Consider the following 16086-nt stretch of genomic DNA (forward strand, 5'->3'; position numbering starts at 1 on the left):
GGCGGAATTGAGCAATGCGAATATTACCGGCGAGAACTTCTCTCTGATAAATACGTTGGGTACTGTTTTTATGAGCATTATTGTAGTTTTTGTTAGTTCGAGTTTGTGGTTTTACAAGAGGTGTCTTTGTGTTATTGTTGTTACAGCGGTTTGGAACAATACGAGGATTGATGTATTCAAAGGAACTACTCCTAGGTTAAAACGTTTTGTACGACCCCGAAGGTCAGTAGGTTTGCCTACACATTAGTTTTTGTTTGATACGGTCACCATGCATGCACTAAGCAATCGTTCGTATGTTTCCACAGAGCCGGTTGGTGATATTTTTTTAGATTGATGCCACGAATGGGAGAGTAACGGAGTTTTGAATTGTGAGTGGGTATTCCTCCCATTTGTTTGATTCAGTCGGTGGGTGTACGGGACACACAGCATGGTGGTTCACATTTGGGAGATTCAGAGGTATTTGATGGGGAGTAGCATTGGATTCAGTATTGTTTTTCATATTATTATTATTTTCTCTTCGTTTTTTTCTTCTTTTCTCTTACGGTTGTGTAAGTCACCACAAGTCCACCTTTACCACATTGGAATGTATTGATACTTACATGTTATATCATTTGGATTATGTATTGGTACTTTGAAGTCACATGATTAATCAGATGTCTTCTTCTTGAACAATAAGGGGTCTATGTAATCCTTAGATAAATCTAATTTACTTTAGTTTGCAGATTGAGCCCCGGACAAAGGGCCGATGGCCCGAAATGCATTTGGGCAGTTCCACAATAATGTTTTGGGCAGTTCTACAATTATATATTATATATGTTTTGGATGATACATGTTATTGATGGATTTATATCTACTGTTATGTTTTTGAAGTGAATGAGAAAAAAAGTAAAGACTTTATGTAGGGTTTACTACATACATTCGAGTTTGAGTTATGATTTAATCAAAATGTTGATTGTTTAAAATTACGATAAACTTGTGTTATATTTACCACCCGAGGGTGGACAGGCAAAAGTGCGCTAAGGCCAGGTAGGAACACTTGATCTTTACTTTAGTTTGTTTCAACACACTGGGACAGTGTGTATGCCTTCGAGAGCACGCAGTGTTAATAAGACTATATATAGAAATAGAAACGTTTTTTTCATAAAAGGTGTGCTCCACCGCCAACATATTTAATTGTTTTCATGAAAACCACATATTGCACTTTGTATATAGTCACAAATGTTCCTTGTTTTCATGTTTCACTTGGGGGCACAATGCACACAGTGTAGCGCTTTTTGAATGTAAGAAAGTGTTTTATACTATTGAACTGTGTATATATTAAATCCTCAAAGATCAAAACTGTGTAGATTGTCCCTTCTGCCCTCTGATGTTAACAGGGTCTTTACAAAACATATCACCATTGTGCTTACCTATTATCATAACTGTGTATCTACTAACCACCAGAACCACTGTTAATACAAATAAGACAGTTCCATGCGAAGTTACAGTGCCGACCAATGGGGCATACCAGTATAGCACTCCCATAGTCTATCCAACTTTCTTGGGATGAAGCAGTCGACCCAGAGGGTGCAGGGACAATCTATATCTGTGGATTGGAGCCTACCACCCACAAGCTTGCCCAGCAGCGGCTTAGACAATGCAACACAGGAAAACGATGAGCTGCTACACAACTTTTGCCCCAGGTGGGTTGGGGGGTGTAGATCAATCCGGGGGTTAAGCCCATGATGCAGAAGGTGGGGGGAGGGTGTAAGACAGCCCATCACCAAAGAGCCAATGGGCAAGTAAATCTAACACAGCTGATGATGGGGGGCTCATCATGAGCCCCATTGAATCAGTTCCAGAAGGGTGAAAGGGAGGGGGGGATCTAGTAGGGCTCACGGCCGTCTGATGTCACTTTTAGCGTCCAGATTTTCCAGGTAAGTGTCCTAAGCGTCTAAGTGTGATGCATCTCTCTAGAGGGATATCGGATTGTGCCAGACTGCAACCTCCCCCCATTTAAGACGGTCTGGCAGCCAGAGTTCTGAGGTGGGGGGCCTCGGGGGGATTTCCAGGCCATAGCGATTCACCTTTTTGCTAGGACATATGCCTGGTCAATGAACGTTATAGCATACTTGTTTTTTATGTGTATGCACTGTGATTCCCTGGAGGCCCTACAAGGGGCTGACAGGTATCGTCCGGCCAGTAATGACTGTCAGAATGGAGGATAACACCCCCAAGAATTGCCTGACGAAGGGCAGGACCATACCATGTGAGGAAGTTCGCCTCGGGGCACAGGGGCTGCTGTTGGAAACATCCAATGAATGTGTACATGAGTGAGATATGTCCGATGCAGGTAGTTAAACTGAGTGTATTTCAGTCTGGGATTCCTGGCTACACCACACACCTGCCTCAGTGCTGTATCCCACTGTGTATCTGTAGGTAGCATTCCCAGTGAAGCACCCATGTCCTCCTTCAAGGTTGGTAAGCACGTGACACGGGTGTACAACAATGCTCTGTAGAGCGCTGTAATCGTATGCCTGTCGTGGCCATGTGTGAGCAAAGTATGCAGTGGTAGAAATGGGATGAATTCCGTGCAAATGGCCTCCATAGTGCACCCAGCGCAGCAGACAGTGCATTGTAGGAGAGGAACTGACCCACCTCCAAGCCATATTGATCAATAAGCTCCTGGAAGGACCGCAAGGTCCTGCGTGTGTTTATGCATAGGTCTCGTAGTGTTGTGAGCCCGGCCTCTTTCCCACTCCTTGATGTTGTGCTTTTCAGCTACCCATCATAAAGTCGGCAAGGCCCATAGAAGCAGGGTCGATGAATACGTTAGGATGAAGACGTTTGGACTGAAAATATGTGTGCCAGCAGTGCCTAGGTGTCCCAACCAGGCGACCTGTCCGACATGGGTCCCACCCGGCGATCCTTGAGCCAGTCTACCACAGGGCAATCTCCCAAATCACTATGTATGCCCAACTCCAGATCTTTTGTGTTGAGTAAACTTAGAGTGGTCTTTAGATCAGCCTCTTTTGAACCATTGTCTGGTTAGCTTCAGTAATTTGCTTGGAACAATGTCTTAAATCTTGGTTCAGTCCAGGGGAGCATTGTATTATCTCAGTTATGATATAGACTGTTTGGATGTCTCCCCACCTACTAGTGCTTCCAGTAAAATGCTTGAGAATCTATTCTATATCTCAGAAGTACACTCAATCATCTCACTGTCACATTCAATAATTTATCACCTGCACTTTTTGCATTAAGCAATAGTTTTTTGTCTATCTAGCAGCCTCTTTTCAGATGGTTTTGTCAACACTGCAGTGTGGGACTGACATTAGGATGGCCGTGCCTCTGGCACTTACCTTTTCGGATCAGGACCACATGATCTAAATATGGTGAGAGTGTTGTACGGCTAGTGATGAAAGGCACTGTCTTGAAATACCCCAGGTGTGCTTGTTTCAGCAATGCTGAGCTGCCTTGCAGGGCATCTGGTAACTCTTTTTCATTCTACATTTGGGCTGCTTCTTCTGTTCAGTGTGCTGGATGAAAATGAGTTGTTAAGCTGCTGCTGCTGTTCACGCATGGTGGCAGGATGGAAAGGAGCTGCTGCTGCTGTTCACGAAGGATGGTGGTAGGATGAAAAGGAGCCATTAGGCTGCTGTTGAAATTCATCCTGTCTGGCAGTTACTTTTCATGTTGTCACCTTCTAGCTTGTATGCTGTACATCGTACAGAGACCGTTTATCCTTTCACTGAGTATCCTTGCACTTCCCTTGCTGTTTGTACTCCATGCCCATGACCGATTCCCACCCATGACCGATTCCCATCTCTCGTCACAATGATTAATGCTCCACGTACTCGGAGGAAAGCAGGAACAGCAGGCAGTGAGGTGCCTTAGCACAGCAGTAGTTGCGTATTAAAGAATTCTTCAATCAATACCTATCGACAGCCCTTCAAGTATACCACCAGCAAAAGGAAGGAACCAACATTGATGAGGTGTGCACCCAACGTGGGGCTCAGTCCGGAATCTCGGTGTGCTGCCTCCAGAATATAAGGACAATGCAGTAAGCACAGGGGTGAGCTCATGGAATCCTGCACTGCCGACTCTGCCTATTCAGCCTGCCCCTCATTGACCAGGGGTTTGAGGGGGGATTGCTGAGCGGGGAAGGGAGAGAATTTGCTGGCCCTGTCTGGTTAGCTCTGATGCACACTGTAGACTGCTTGGCCCTATTAGCAGTTGTCGGTTCTTTGAGATCTTGAGCCTGAGCCCCAGTGAATACGTTGCCCAGAAGGCACATAAGATGGCTACAACTTCCTTATTTCCTAGGGCAAGGAAGAGGGATCAACCAGTCCTAATCAGTTTGAAGGTTACACTATTAGAGCAGACCGCTAACGATGTACTGATGGGGCCGCACCACCCAGAGACCGAAGGAGATTGGAACTGGCTACCCTCCATTAACAGCTTCAACTCATTCCTAACACAAGTAAGGCAGTAATAACAGCACTGACGGGAAGAAGACACCTGAAGGTTATCTTGTGGAAAATGGCTGGACTAAAACATTTCTTAAAACAGACTTCTATTGTAAAATATTTAACAACAGGGACATCGTCTGCTTACAAGAGACATGGGTTACATGCCCAGTTACATGCCCATACCACATTGAAAGATTTTACGCATTGAATCAGATTGAATTATTTTATTTAAACACAGAAGACCTGCACGGGGAGTCTGTCAATGTATGTATCTACTTTACCGAAGGCAAAATCTTTCCCCTAGGAACTCAAAACTCTGCCCTCCAACCGACAACAATTGAGTACGTAAAGATAGGTCAGTATTAAAACAAATTCTATTTATTAATGTAAATTTGAACCTACATAGAGGGAATCGAAATTGCAGAAACACGGGGGTCCCTTGTCGCTTACTCATCACCATGAACCCCACATACAGCTCGATAGATCTTTGATGTCGACATGGATGTAAGCAACTGAAGTAAATCTTAAACTTTATCAATTATCATTACTTTAATTCAGGCAGTAAATAGAGTTAAATAGGAGTTAAAGCGTTGTATTTTCAAATCTGTTCATTATTCATTCTTTATCTTAGTATTATTTTCCAAGTTTCATCATTATAAGTTAACATATCAATTAATATTTAGTAATGAGGTAAGTCAATTAAGCAAATCAAACAAAGGATCGATACAATGAAATGTAAAAAGCGAGTTTCATAAAGAAATTTCCCTATTCTAAACTTAGTCAAGATCAATGCGAGAAGGATTAAAGTTGTCAGTTCAGATACTCATTAAGGGTCTCGATGAGAGAATCAAGCATAAGCATAAAGCTTTAGCCAAATAAGCTTGGATGTATTCTCAGCAGAAATAACAGCAGATCAAGAAATAAACTAACACTTCTCATAAAGAGATGTCTAATAAATTCAGTAAAGAGTCCCCTCTCGGAGAGTCTGGGACTTACACCTACTGCTCTGCTCTCCAGTCTAAGAACACCCACTAATATAAACACACGTTTTCTATATTGCAACATTATTATTCTTTCATCTTCATGTTGACCAATAAGATGTCAGCACTCCCCCGGGAACAGGTTTACTCCCCATCTTCACACCACAGTTCAATCGTCTTTTAAACATGTGTCCTTGAATGTTGTGACACATCCTTTCATGTTTTACAACACATCTACCTATGAATTATCCTCCCTGTCTACATTGTTTGCAGTAAGAACTTCACGATCAGTCGTCTAATACAACAAATGTCTATTCATTATCAAATAAACAGTTGGTTCAGAAATTGCAATGTCTGCAGCAAGAGAATAAAAACATCTTGAACATACGTTGTTCAAAATGGGAAATAACCAAGCATTTTTTTGTACTAAAGTGCCTTCATAAATCATGGCGTCTTCAGCTATGAAAATGCAGGAATCCATGCTTCATTTGTATATTCCAGATCTATAGATTTTAAGTATGATTGCATACTGAAAGTTTTGCTTTTAAAACACTTCATTTTGAACATAAATTCAGCATATTGTATTGTTTAATAAAACATTTTGTAAATACATTTGCATTAGCAGTCCCCTCTACCCCCTTTTATGCTTGAAAAACCATCACAATTTCTTAATCTCAGTCCTTTTTCAATTTTTGTTTTCTAATTTCTTTCAATTTCTTGTTTTCTCTATTCATTTTCTCTTCTAAATCTGATTCCCTCCTAATTTATCTGGTTTATTTCTCTATTCTTTCTTCTGTTTAGACAGAAATTAACTATTGTATATAACGTGTATAAAGTTATCAAACAAACACCTATGATTAGTACAGGTTTCAGAATGACTCTACTACTGCAAATCAGTTACTAATAGCAGGATCTCCTTTACCTAAATTCTCTAATACACTAGCAATTTCTAATGCTTCTAGTTCTACTCACATCTGGAATGTATGAACAGCAATGTTGAGCTTTCAGCATCTTGCAGACTCTGCCAGCAAAATAAGACACAACTAAGCACGTACAAGGGAACTCGCCCTACGGCGCCCACCCATAGCGTACCTGGCCTGGCCACATTAACCTTCAAAGCTGTGAGCACGTTGCCGGTGAGATTGAGGGTGTGGGGGAGGGTGGCCCACAACGAAAGAGCACTACGAGGACGGTTGCTCCAACACAACTGGGGAGTGCTTAAATACACTGACCCACAGCAACCCAGCCCCTCCTCATCCCAAAGCTCTATAAGAAGAAGCACCAAAGTTTTGGCTCCTTCTCCTCAGCTGTGATACGAGGTGACGGCGGGGAAGAACGCTTGCCACCCCTGTTATAGAAAAGAGCCTACAAGTTCACGGCTTTCGCCTCTCCACCGTAGCGCCACAAGGATAAGCCGCATAGCGGGCACTCTGGCACCGAATGCCTAGTAGAAGGAACCAAACTGCATACGGAAGGGCTAAAGTCTGCTTCTGCTTACCCTGCACACCCACTTAGTGAAACCCTAACCTAGGGGCATCAAAAATCCTGCTACTAAGATACTGGCCCAGAACAAACCAGGTTAAAAATACAAGGGCATCCTTATCTGGACTCAACTCTGAAAAGAATGGGCAAGACGACCAGAAGGAAGGAACCAGAACAGGGAGAACTGAGCTCAATTGCGGGCACAGAGATGCAGACATTCTCTACGCCAATGCCGGCCAGAGATCCCACTCTGTAGGACATACTGAAAGCGATTACTTCCACTAGAGAAGCCTTGGAACTTAAAATAGATGCCATTGGCACAGAGCCCAGCTTACTTAAGGATGACCATAAGAAACTCTTGGAGAAGGTAACTAACAACGAGCAGGAGTTGGCAAAAATATCCCAGACCGTGACCTTGATACAGACGCGCCTACCTGATAAGGTAACTAAAGTGCGGACACTGGGGAGTCGGGCAGAAGGTGACCGGTGCTCTCGCCTGGTCCTTTAACGATGCCCCCTGGGTGGAAGCCATTCCTGCCTGTACTTACCGCGGTGACCGAGCAACCTTGGCCGATGCCCGGTTGAGCTGTCCTATGCAGCTATAGAGGAGTTTGGCTCTGGTTCACCCCTTGGCTGTCACCTACCCAGCCGGACATCGGACCTTCTTTTCCTCGTCTCCCCGTTGTCTTCCACTGCATTCCTTACCCCTGTTTACCATTCCCCCCACTCTACTTTTCACTCCCCTTAAAACGTGTGTATACGCTAATAACTCATATTATTGTGTAATCTCATGTTTTTCTACTATGTCTATACTTGGCTATGTAATGATGTAACCTGTAATTCGCTGATCCTCATGTAAAGCGCCCTGATACCTCCGGGTCTAGCCAGTGCTATATAAAACTTTGCAAATAAAATAAATAAAAATAAATAGGTTAGGTACGCATTCCATCCTATGGGATGGTATTGCTTGGGTATCTATTCTAAGGTAAGGAATCTGCGGCTGGATATCTCTATCAGATGAATAAGTTACTTACCTTGGGTAACGTCAAGTCTGGTACAAACTAGATCTAGCCACAAATTCCTTATCGACCCACCCTTCCTTACTGTTCTGCCAACTGATTCTCCTGTTCTCCCAGATCCTTTCTGGGCACCATCATGGCTTTTGTTAGTTTAAAAAACCCCAACAAACAAAAATGACCAACCAAACAACCATTGATAATTATTGTAAGCATCTTTCAAAAAGAGGTTCTTTTTAGGCACACTGTTTGCAAGGCAGTTAGATTGAACCTAAGAGTCTCAAAGGGGCTGGCCGTTTCACAAGTAAATATCAGGGGGTACCTGGAGAAGACCACCATTTGTCCCCCTAAGCCAGACAGGCACCAAACCTAGTGGAAGGGGACCTACCCCCCAGGACTGGTTTGGAGTGGACACAGGGAGGGGACTGCTCATTGCTCTGGCCACAACTCCGAGTGGACACAAGAATTGTGCACCAGGGGGAAAGCCCTGCCTTCTTGGAGCGTGGGACACTGGGATTGTTTGCAGTAGGGCAAGCAGGGACTGCTGAACAGGTCAGTAGGGTTTTCTCCTGGAACATTTTCCCCATTGTTTAGAGAGCGTCCAGGAGCCCCCCCCCCCCCCCAGCCCACTGGTTAGTGCTAACCATAACTGTCACCACAGGGAACACTCCTTTGAACATGGACCGGACCTGCTGTCTTGCTGTCTGTGACCTATGAGGAGCACGGACTGATTGGTACCTGCTTCCGCTTGTACATAGGACGAAAAAGTGGCCTCCAAGAGTCAGTTGGCTGACCTCCTATAAGACTACAGGGATGGAGTGAGTCCTGGCTCCTAAGTGTTTTCCCTGTGGAGGAGTTGCCCCAGAAATCCTGAAAGTTGGGGCTTAGAAAATTGTTGCATTTCTAGATCTCTGGAACTGCTTAAGGGACCTCGAGCAAAAGTATCATCAATGCACGTTCCTCAGATACAGCTTCAGGCTTTCCATCGCCAGAGGATTTTGAGCTCCATAATCCAAGACGAAGGGTCTGGTTACGACTTTGGCGGTCCCGGAGAGGGCCACCATGCTAGCGTCCCGCTCCAGGACCTCACAAGTCTACCGCTGCCCACCCGCCTGATTCTGAGTATTTTCGTGGTTGGGCGGGCGGCGTGGCTGTCCTGCGGCAGTGCAGTTTAAAAGCTCCTAAGTGAGCATTAGAACTTTATTGCGGCTGAACCGCCAATTGACATTCCTGTACGGCATGGACTGAGCAGTCCATTCTGTGTGGAAGCGGGTGCATGCACATGCCCCCCTGCATGCACCCCCAGGCACCGGGGCAACTGGGGTCCCTGTAGGCCCCCCTTTGTTTTCCCACTGCCAGCCTTTTCATGGCGGCCTCACCTCCATGAAAAGGCTGGTGGTGGGGAAACTTTTAATATGCATACTGGTACCGCAGCGGCAACGCTGTGCATAATGCTTCCCCATACCACTGCGCCACCGCCAGGGATCGCGGGTCCTTGGCAGTTGTAGTGGTCCCAAAGTGCTCCAACCGCTGTAGTCGTAATATGGCAGTCAGATCACCGGTGTGGTTGTCCCCGACTGCCACCGCACCTCCACCCTGAGTTTTGCAGTCCTCAAACTCGTAATCAGGCCCTAAGTCAGGTCTGTATCCCACCTGCACTCCATTCCCCTCAGCATTAAATTGTGGCTTGGTCCTGATCTACCTCTTCCATGGACTATCTTTGATGCTTGGTGCTTTTTGGCTTGATTTTCACTTGAATCTTTTGAGCTTGGTGCTTTTTGGCTTGATTTTCACTTTTCAACTGGTAACTCTGGTTCCCGGATTGCATAGTTGTCATTCTGGTGTCATTTTGTTCATCAAAATGTACTCAGTTTCTAACTCAGTTGGGAATTTTGTTTTCTCTGGTGTTTTGACTTTTATTGTTTTGGTACCTCATTAAAACTTTACACATTGCCCTAAATAAGGTGCGTCTGCTGTGTGCCATAGCTACATGAGTTTGCATTTATTTGATTGACTTTATGGTTTGCTCTGACAAGTACGTCTTAATGCTCCTTGAGGTGGGCGATCGCCCACCCCATATAACAATCCACGTTCTTGCACTAAATTACAATAAAAACAAATACTCTTCCATATAGCACAGGCTTATGAATAAATTAACATCCGTGTGATCAAAACTGATTTATTTGCATATCACTTTACTTATCACGAGAATGCAGTGTATTGTTTCTGTGTGTAAATATTTAATGTTACATTATTAAGTTCATTTGTTTGGTGTAAATATTGTGGAAATCAAATATAGAAATACATTTATTTATTTAAAGTTTGCCCAAAAATGTTTTGAAGGTTTTTCTTGTGTGTCATCCTATTTAACCATTTTCTTATTGTTGTTTGCTCTTTTAAGGCATTTGGCATCGCCTCAAATGACACATTTGTCATCACAACAACAAGCCGGATTGTAGTATCTGATTTAAATTTTTGTAAGTATGCATCTATAATGGATACTGTATCTTTTTGTTTATATGTACACTGGTCTGTTTCTCTGACAGCTTATGTTTCGTGTTGGTTTGCTTTATGATTTTATTACTCTGGTTCTTTGGTTCTCTGGTTTCAACTGCCTGGAACATTTATCTCCAGAAATAGTGCCCCACATTGCTGCGCACAGTCTCTTTGGCAGTGCATCATAAAGACGAAACTAGCATGGCAGTAGAAAACTGTGCGAGGATAATGTAATGCTGTAAATTTGGGTTGTAATTTATGTGATCTGTGTTTGCCGTAATATGGATGCAACCAAGCAATTTGCATTCACTCATGGTCTCAGTGTAAGAAAAAATAAAATGATAAAACTCCATGTTATCATTTTATTTTTTCTTGTTACGGGCGCAGCAGCTTTGCGGTGCGAGGCTGCTCTGCTGAAAGAGCAGGGGAGGAGTGGTTTTCACTCCCTTCGTGCGCATGAATGTTTGGCTGGCCTTCTCGGGCCGACCAAACATTCATGTGCACATAGCATGTTCTCCAACCAGTCTGCATTACAGCCTGGGTGGAGAACATGCCCAGGCCCCCAGTCCCCATCTGAGCGCTGAACCACAGTGCTCAGGCCAACCACAACGTTGCTTTGCAGCATTGTGATTGGCTCAGGGGAGCCTGGGTGCTTTCTTGGTCCTTTCTGTTCCGGTTGGAGAAAGGAGTGGAGAGACGGGATGAGGAGGATGCAGTGACGCGGACAGGATGTAAGTTTTATTGAGTTTTTTTAAAATTTACCCCCTTCCCCATTCCCGCCACCCGCCCTGCCACTCTCGATCAGTGCAGGCCACCACTGCATGGTCTGCACTGAGATGCTCCACTTTATAGTGCTATTTCTTAGCTCTCCGCTGTTTGTTGGAGCAATGTAACACTGCTTGAATCATTCCCTTTTGTCAGGCTAGGAGTCCTTAGCACTTTTTCAAATGGCCATAAACCGCTTTAAAACAACCATGTTACTTTCGTAGCTCATCCACCTCATTCGAGACAACCCAAACTTTGGCCATTGAGGTGAGTGTTGAATTCACTACTACCTCCTAGAAGGCACTAAAGCCCATATTTCATAAGACAAGGGTTTAAGAATTAACACACAGAAAGTGAACCTCTATCATTGGAAGGGAGAGTGTTCCATGTGTACCCGTAAAAAAAAAAAAAAAAAAAAAATGCTATCGCTGGGAAAGTGAAGTGACAGTTGAGTAACTAGTTTTTCTTCTTTAGCATTAAATCTTTTATAACTTCACCTTCTTGAATCTGATTAGCAAGCAGTGACAAACATGAAGAAGCAGAAAGCAGACTCGCCTATAAGAAAAGATATTTTGCAGTAGTGCTTGGCCTACTGAAGAATCAGTTGCCATATTCATGTAAAGGCAGTAGTACTTTTTATTTTTTTTATATGTTTTTATTAATTTTTAGTAATTTAACATACCACAATACCTGAATCAGCGTTACATTCCGTAATCAAAATATATAGAAGAGGTAACCACACGGGGATGTAATACCAATCTATCAGGAGATGAATACACATCTACCTCAAGGTCTAGCCAGCGCTATATAAAACTTTGCAAATGAAATAAATACATTTGATATCAGTACATACAGTATTGTGGTGAATCATAATAGAACAGTGTTATCAAGAAAAAGAAAAAAAGGAACATATCATCGTAACTTTACCATGCCCCCCTCCCCCCCGAGTCACATAAAGAAAGGTCTATCCAGGAACTTGTAATACAGGCCAGGTGGTGAGGGTATGCAGGCAAATCTACACTGCGCTCGGGGCATGAGAGGCCCGCGGACTCGTCGTCTTTTCGTGATAGTCACCACTATTGTTTTGTTCTACAGCCCCATGTCATATAAGGTCCTCCCCGTGTGAATCTCCGTGATCATGCCATACCAGGCAGTCGCATCTTCTTCCAGTTTATCATCCCTACGGACCTGTTGCATCCGAACTAGTTCTGCCGTCGCCCATTCCCGCAGATCCTCAGTTCACTGCTCTATCGTGGGGGCCTCAGACTCAACCAACTAATTGCTACCCTTCTCTTAGCCAAGACCAGTCCCAACTAAAGGAATCTACGTGCAAGCTTTTTCCCTTTAGGCAGGCAGTAGTACTTAGTGAATGTGGGCTTACTTCTCCTGAAACTGCTTAACAGATGTCTGGTTCTGGCACTCCTGGACTGAGTGCCACTGTTGCAAACATGTTTCTGTGCACAGTCCTCTTAACCCCAATAGGTGTCTTCCTTTCTTGTGTCAGAAAGGAAAGTAATGCAAGTTGAGGGTCAGATGGCGATGCCCTGTTTGAATAGATGGTGATCTCTACCCGGATAGCCAAAATAGACGAATACCTGGTCAAAAGTTCTTAAGACTTTTGTTTTGTCCAGATTTTATACATCTGACAATGTGGTTAATGCAGAGCATTCTCAGCTGATGTTGAAGGATTTGGTGAAAAAGAACGTTGAATAGGCTCCTTTAAATGGAATTGCAAAAAACACAGTTGATGGACAGAATGTAGAACAATGTCATACATTCACCCCAGTACAAGGATCTGGGCCTAAATCCATCGTTTTTTTGCACTCCACACCACCCTGGGTTAGACACTGGCTATATGCAAATCAGCTTTGACCCTGTGCCTCATGGGAACAGTCCAGGCGGAACTACCAAGCCATGTCTTTCCCAGACCGGAATCAAGCATCCAAGGACCGGTTTCTGGCTATCAGCCTTCTTCAGCCTGGATAGCTTGACTCCAGTGGTGTGGAGAGCCTGGGACTCACGTCTGAGCATCCCCAGCACACTCAGGGTGAAATTGCAAAAAACACAGTTGATGGACAGAATGTAGAACAATGTCATACATTCACCCCAGTACAAGGATCTGGGCCTAAATCCATCGTTTTTTTGCACTCCACACCACCCTGGGTTAGACACTGGCTATATGCAAATCAGCTCCGACCCTGTGCCTCATGGGAACAGTCCAGTCCGAACTACCAAGCCATGTCTTTCCCAGACCGGAATCAAGCATCCAAGGACCGGTTTCTGGCTATCAGCCTTCTTCAGCCTGGATAGCTTGACTCCAGTGGTGTGGAGAGCCTGGGACTCACGTCTGAGCATCCCCAGCACACTCAGGGTGAAATTGCAAAAAACACAGTTGATGGACAGAATGTAGAACAATGTCATACATTCACCCCAGTACAAGGATCTGGGCCTAAATCCATCGTTTTTTTGCACTCCACACCACCCTGGGTTAGACACTGGCTATATGCAAATCAGCTCTGACCCTGTGCCTCATGGGAACAGTCCAGTCCGAACTACCAAGCCATGTCTTTCCCAGTTTGCAGTTACCGCTCTAAGTGTACTGGGGATGCTCAGACGTGAGTCCCAGGCACTCCACACCACTGGAATCAAGCTAGCCGGGCTGAAGAGAGGTGTTACCTCGAAACCGGGCCGGTCCTCGGATGCTTGTTTCCGTTCTGGGAAGGACATGGCTTTTGTAGTTCGGACTGGACTGTTCCCATGGGGCACAGGGTCAGCGCTGATTTGCATATCGCCATTGTCTAACCCAGGGTGGTGTGGAGTGGAAAAACGATGGATTTGGGCCCAGATCTTTGGACTGGGGTGAATGTGTGACATTGATCCACATTCTGTCCATCATTGTTGTGTTTGCAGTTACCGCTCTAAGTGTACTGGGGATGCTCAGACGTGAGTCCCAGGCACTCCACACCACTGGAATCAAGCTAGCCGGGCTGAAGAGAGGTGTTACCTCGAAACCGGGCCGGTCCTCGGATGCTTGTTTCCGTTCTGGGAAGGATATGGCTTTTGTAGTTCGGACTGGACTGTTCCCATGGGGCACAGGGTCAGCGCTGATTTGCATATCGCCATTGTCTAACCCAGGCTGGTGTGGAGTGGAAAAACGATGGATTTGGGCCCAGATCTTTGGACTGGGGTGAATGTGTGACATTGATCCACATTCTGTCCATCATTGTTGTGTTTGCAGTTACCGCTCTAAGTGTACTGGGGATGCTCAGACGTGAGTCCCAGGCACTCCACACCACTGGAATCAAGCTAGCCGGGCTGAAGAGAGGTGTTACCTCGAAACCGGGCCGGTCCTCGGATGCTTGTTTCCGTTCTGGGAAGGACATGGCTTTTGTAGTTCGGACTGGACTGTTCCCATGGGGCACAGGGTCAGCGCTGATTTGCATATCGCCATTGTCTAACCCAGGGTGGTGTGGAGTGGAAAAACGATGGATTTGGGCCCAGATCTTTGGACTGGGGTGAATGTGTGACATTGATCCACATTCTGTCCATCATTGTTGTGTTTGCAGTTACCGCTCTAAGTGTACTGGGGATGCTCAGACGTGAGTCCCAGGCACTCCACACCACTGGAATCAAGCTAGCCGGGCTGAAGAGAGGTGTTACCTCGAAACCGGGCCGGTCCTCGGATGCTTGTTTCCGTTCTGGGAAGGACATGGCTTTTGTAGTTCGGACTGGACTGTTCCCATGGGGCACAGGGTCAGCGCTGATTTGCATATCGCCATTGTCTAACCCAGGGTGGTGTGGAGTGGAAAAACGATGGATTTGGGCCCAGATCTTTGGACTGGGGTGAATGTGTGACATTGATCCACATTCTGTCCATCATTGTTGTGTTTGCAGTTACTCCTTTAAATGGAAGACTGACACCGTAGGCATTCGTTTGGTTTTGGGGAGAAGTGATTTTTTTCTTTAGAAAAATGGCATTAAGGTTACTTTATTGTGAAGACTTGAAAGGCTCTCTCTGTCTCTCTTTCTGTCTACCTCGCCTTCGCTCTCTATTCCCCTCCGTTTTCTCCTCTTCACCCCTCCTCCACCCTCCCACTCCCCGTCATGGCAGAGCTATTTTCAAGCAGATTCTTAAATTGTACTTTTTGATTTTTCGAAAAAAGGCAACGTATGCTGGCTGAAAACTGTGCTCAACCTCCATGGCACAGGTGGACAGCTCACTGGAGGGAATGCTCGGAGGAGGTCTTCAACTATTTTATAATTCTCTGAGAGAAGAAGGATGGAGAGTTAAATGATCTTCTGAACTTTTACGCCACTGTAGGATGGGCTCTGATCTAAGTGTACCTTAGCCCTTCCTGAGCTAGATGACATAAGAAAGAAATGTATGTGGCTGTATTAGCATAGAATCTAGACGTTTGTCCTTCCACCATATAATTATACTGTTCCACTTTGTGGTATAAATTGTTTTTTGAACGGGTGTTTGCCTTAGCCAGAAGCTCTCTCCAGCCCATAGAATTATTCACATGTCAATATTCTAGGTGTTCATGAACAGCACTTTGAGCTTCAGAGACTTCCAGTTATAATGTACACTTGCTGGTTGTGCCTGTATAGAACATCTAAATTGAGCTTTAGCACAATTGTTGGACCCTGGGGCAGATGTGCTACTAGATTGGTGTACAAAAACTGGCCTGGCTATCTGGGGCTGTTAATATCTCAGTACATGATTCTGCCTATGCCTCCTGCATGATTCGGGGAATGAGGGGAAAAGAAGGACCTTTAGAATGGATATCATCCAAAAGAACAGTTTTGTTTTTTGAGGAACCTGTTGAATTTAGAAAGGTTTAGTATCTCTCCATCCCCTCACGTCACCAGAAATAATGGAAATTAGAAGGCGAC

At 44.8% G+C, this 16086-nt stretch overlaps 1 protein-coding gene across 1 annotated transcript in view; it reads left to right on the forward strand.

The window, feature by feature from the left end:
• Positions 1 to 16086, forward strand: part of SMCHD1 (structural maintenance of chromosomes flexible hinge domain containing 1) — a 2317253-nt gene that overhangs the window by 20372 nt on the left and 2280795 nt on the right. The window contains exon 2 of the mRNA XM_078687460.1: positions 10331 to 10406. Coding sequence (XP_078543586.1) covers positions 10331 to 10406 — 76 coding nt within the window. The remainder of the gene's footprint in view (positions 1 to 10330; positions 10407 to 16086) is intronic.

This window comes from Lissotriton helveticus, chromosome 4_1 (genome assembly GCF_964261635.1).
Source record: "Lissotriton helveticus chromosome 4_1, aLisHel1.1, whole genome shotgun sequence".
NCBI lineage: Eukaryota > Metazoa > Chordata > Amphibia > Caudata > Salamandridae > Lissotriton > Lissotriton helveticus.